Below are 2,840 nucleotides of genomic sequence, written 5' to 3'. Positions count from 1 at the left end.
GGAATCAAACCTAAGACAATTCGGTCCATGGGCTGATGTTCTAACTGCTGAGCCAAACCAGCCAGGGCCTTTTCTGCATTTTTCATATTAAATATAATTTTTGCAGTCACTTAAAGTTTCGCGTTGCAATAAATCTAGTTGTGGTCTGGTTAGATTGGAGTCCACTGGGTGGAGGTGGGAGGTCGCTGCAGGGCCATGGCGGGACCACTAGGTGGCAAGAACAAAGGCGAAGTGCAGACGCGTCGGGGTGTGAGCATCAGGGAGGGGCCTCTGGCTGTATTTAAGGGCGGGGCCTGGACAGTCCAGTCCACGCCCCTCAGGTCCCCAGTCGCCGGCAAAGGCAGAGATGGCTCGGCCGCGCGTGCGGCTGGTGGTCACTGCGGACGACTTTGGTTACTGCCCGCGGCGGGATGAGGGCATTGTAGAGGCCTTCTTGGCCGGCGCTGTGACCAGCGTGTCCCTGCTGGTCAACGGCGCGACGGCGGAGAGCGCTGCGGAACTGGCCCGCAGGTTAGATGAGAGAACCCCATACAGAGTAAGGGAGGGTTTGGGGCGCAGCCTCTCGGCGGCCGCCAGTGCTCCCGCTCGCGTTCCACCCTCAGGCACCAAATCCCCACGGGACTCCACGCCAACCTATCCGAGGGCCGCCCCATTGGCCCGGCCTGCCACGGTGTCTCGTCGTTGCTCAGCCCCGAAGGCTTCTTCCTGGGCAAGATGGGATTCCGGGAGGCGGTGGCAGCCGAAGATGTGTCCTTCTCCGAGGTACGGAAGTGAGGCTTCAGGAGGAGGAACCCCACCCCTCCCCGACACACACACACACAAGGCCCCACCCCAAGGGTACCATGACGCAATCAGAGGCGGGCGCTGGATACTTCCCGAGTTCCAACTCTGGGGCAGTCTGTCACACGGATACACAAGGCGGGGTTCTCTTTAGTAGCCGCTCCCGGACGTTTAAGGTGCCTATTGTCCTCTCCTTCTAGGTGCGGGAAGAGCTGGAGGCCCAGCTGAGTCGCTTCCAGGAATTACTGGGTAGGAACCCTACTCACGTGGACGGGCACCAGCACGTGCACGTGATCCCAGGTTGGTGGTCCCAAGCTGGGGTTGGTGTGCCCAGGTGGGGTGGGAGGTGCTCCAGGTGGGCAGACTTGCTCCTCCGTGACTGCGTCCCTCCCGCAGGCGTGTGCCAGGTATTCGCAGAGGCGCTGCAGGCTTACAGGGTGCGCTTCACACGGCTGCCGCTGGAGCGCGGATTGGGCGACTGTACGTGGCTCGAGGCCCCCGCGCGCGCCTTTGCGTGTTCGGTGGAGCGTGACGCCCGGGCCGCTGTGGGCCCCTTCTCCCGCAGCGGCCTAAGGTGAGAGCCCCCAAGCGCTGTGCCCTGTTCCCTGCCTGGCTCAGGTCCCAGTGAGTACAGGGGCCATTCAATTGGCCGCTGAATCTGTTTCTCACCATGGGAGTCAGGCTTCTACCACTAGTGTCTCCACTTCTGATCTGTCTGCCCTTGGCTTAGTCCTGCCCATAGCAGCCCTGCCAGTCCCTGCTCTGATGCTTGGGTATCCACAGGTGGACCGATGCCTTCGTGGGCCTGAGCACCTGCGGCCGGCACATGTCCGCTCAGCGCGTGTCAGGGGCATTGGCTCGGGCCCTGGAAGGTACCCCCACGGGCCACTCCCTGACAGCCGAACTGATGGCCCACCCAGGCTACCCCAGTGTGCCTCCCGCTGGAGGCTGCGGTGAGGGTCCTGATGCCTTTTCCTGCTCTTGGGAGCGGCTGCATGAGCTGCGTGTCCTCACCGAGCCCACACTGAAAGCCCAGCTTGCCCAGGATGGGGTGCAGCTTTGTGCCCTCCATGACCTAGATTCCAAGAGACCCGGGGAAGTGGTCCCTAGCGAAGCCACTCTGGAAACCCTGGAGTCCTCCCAACCCTGACCCTGACAGCCAAGAACACCTTAGTGGTCAGAAAGGGGGTAAGGGTTGAGCTTTGGCACAGTCCACAATCCAGCCCTAGAGTGAGTTCTGTGACTTCCCTGAGCAGAATAATGCCACCTCTTTGCCCAGGTCCTCATGCCTCAGAGTGACAGCCAGAGCTTCAGCAAGCCCTTCTTGGCTGCAGGTGGGTCAGCCTGTGACATCTTGGCCTGGGGCCTGCCAAGAGTTTTGTGCTCTTCATGTTTTTATGTAAGCATCTTCTTTATTTAGTGGGGGAGATCACTGTATTAATAAAATAATATCTTGTAAATTTGAATGATTTATAAACCGTGCCCAGAAACCTTCACAGACACACAGACAGACAAAAGCAAGTCCTTTGGGCTCCAAATCAGGTCACTATTCCAGAAAAGATAAATGAAACAAGCTCCATTCTCATTTTGTTCATACTTAGGTTTTATTTTGCAGGGGGAGGTGTAGAGGGAGAAGAATGTCTCACCCTGACAGGTGTGGCTCAGTTGTGCAACAGGAGGTTTGGGATTCCATTCCTGGCATGGGCACATGTCCAGGTTTCCGGCTTAATCCCCAGTAGGGGGCGTGCGTGCAGGAGGCAGCCCATCAATGTTGCAGTCTCATATTGCTGTTTCTCTCTTTCTCTCATCCCCTGACCCTTCTTCTCTCTAAACATCAATGAACTATTTTTTTTTAAAGGAATGTCTCACCTGGATACTTTTAAAAAAATCCTCACTCGAGGATATTTTTCCATTGATTTTTTTTAGATGGAGTGGGAAGGAGAGGGAAGCATCCATGTATCTCTCACACATTACCGGTTGCCTCCCACAGGACCCAACTAGGGCCAGGGCTCACCTAGATACTTTTGGGGAGGTATATTATAATCTCAATTTTTTACTTA

General features: G+C 56.9%; 1 protein-coding gene across 1 annotated transcript; it reads left to right on the top strand.

Annotated features, from left to right (window-relative positions):
* The first annotated feature begins 345 nt into the window (after positions 1-345).
* Positions 346-2,297, top strand: YDJC (YdjC chitooligosaccharide deacetylase homolog). Its single transcript, XM_036276956.1, has 5 exons — positions 346-510; positions 603-762; positions 981-1,080; positions 1,177-1,354; positions 1,564-2,297. The coding sequence occupies exons 1-5, from the start codon at positions 347-349 to the stop codon at positions 1,928-1,930; spliced, it is 969 nt and encodes a 322-aa protein (XP_036132849.1). The 5' UTR covers position 346; the 3' UTR covers positions 1,931-2,297.
* Positions 2,298-2,840: the final 543 nt, after the last annotated feature.

The sequence above is a fragment of the Molossus molossus genome, unplaced genomic scaffold, assembly GCF_014108415.1.
Source record: "Molossus molossus isolate mMolMol1 unplaced genomic scaffold, mMolMol1.p scaffold_m16_p_22, whole genome shotgun sequence".
In the NCBI taxonomy this organism is placed as follows: domain Eukaryota; kingdom Metazoa; phylum Chordata; class Mammalia; order Chiroptera; family Molossidae; genus Molossus; species Molossus molossus.
This window is presented reverse-complemented; position numbering and strand designations above follow the sequence as displayed.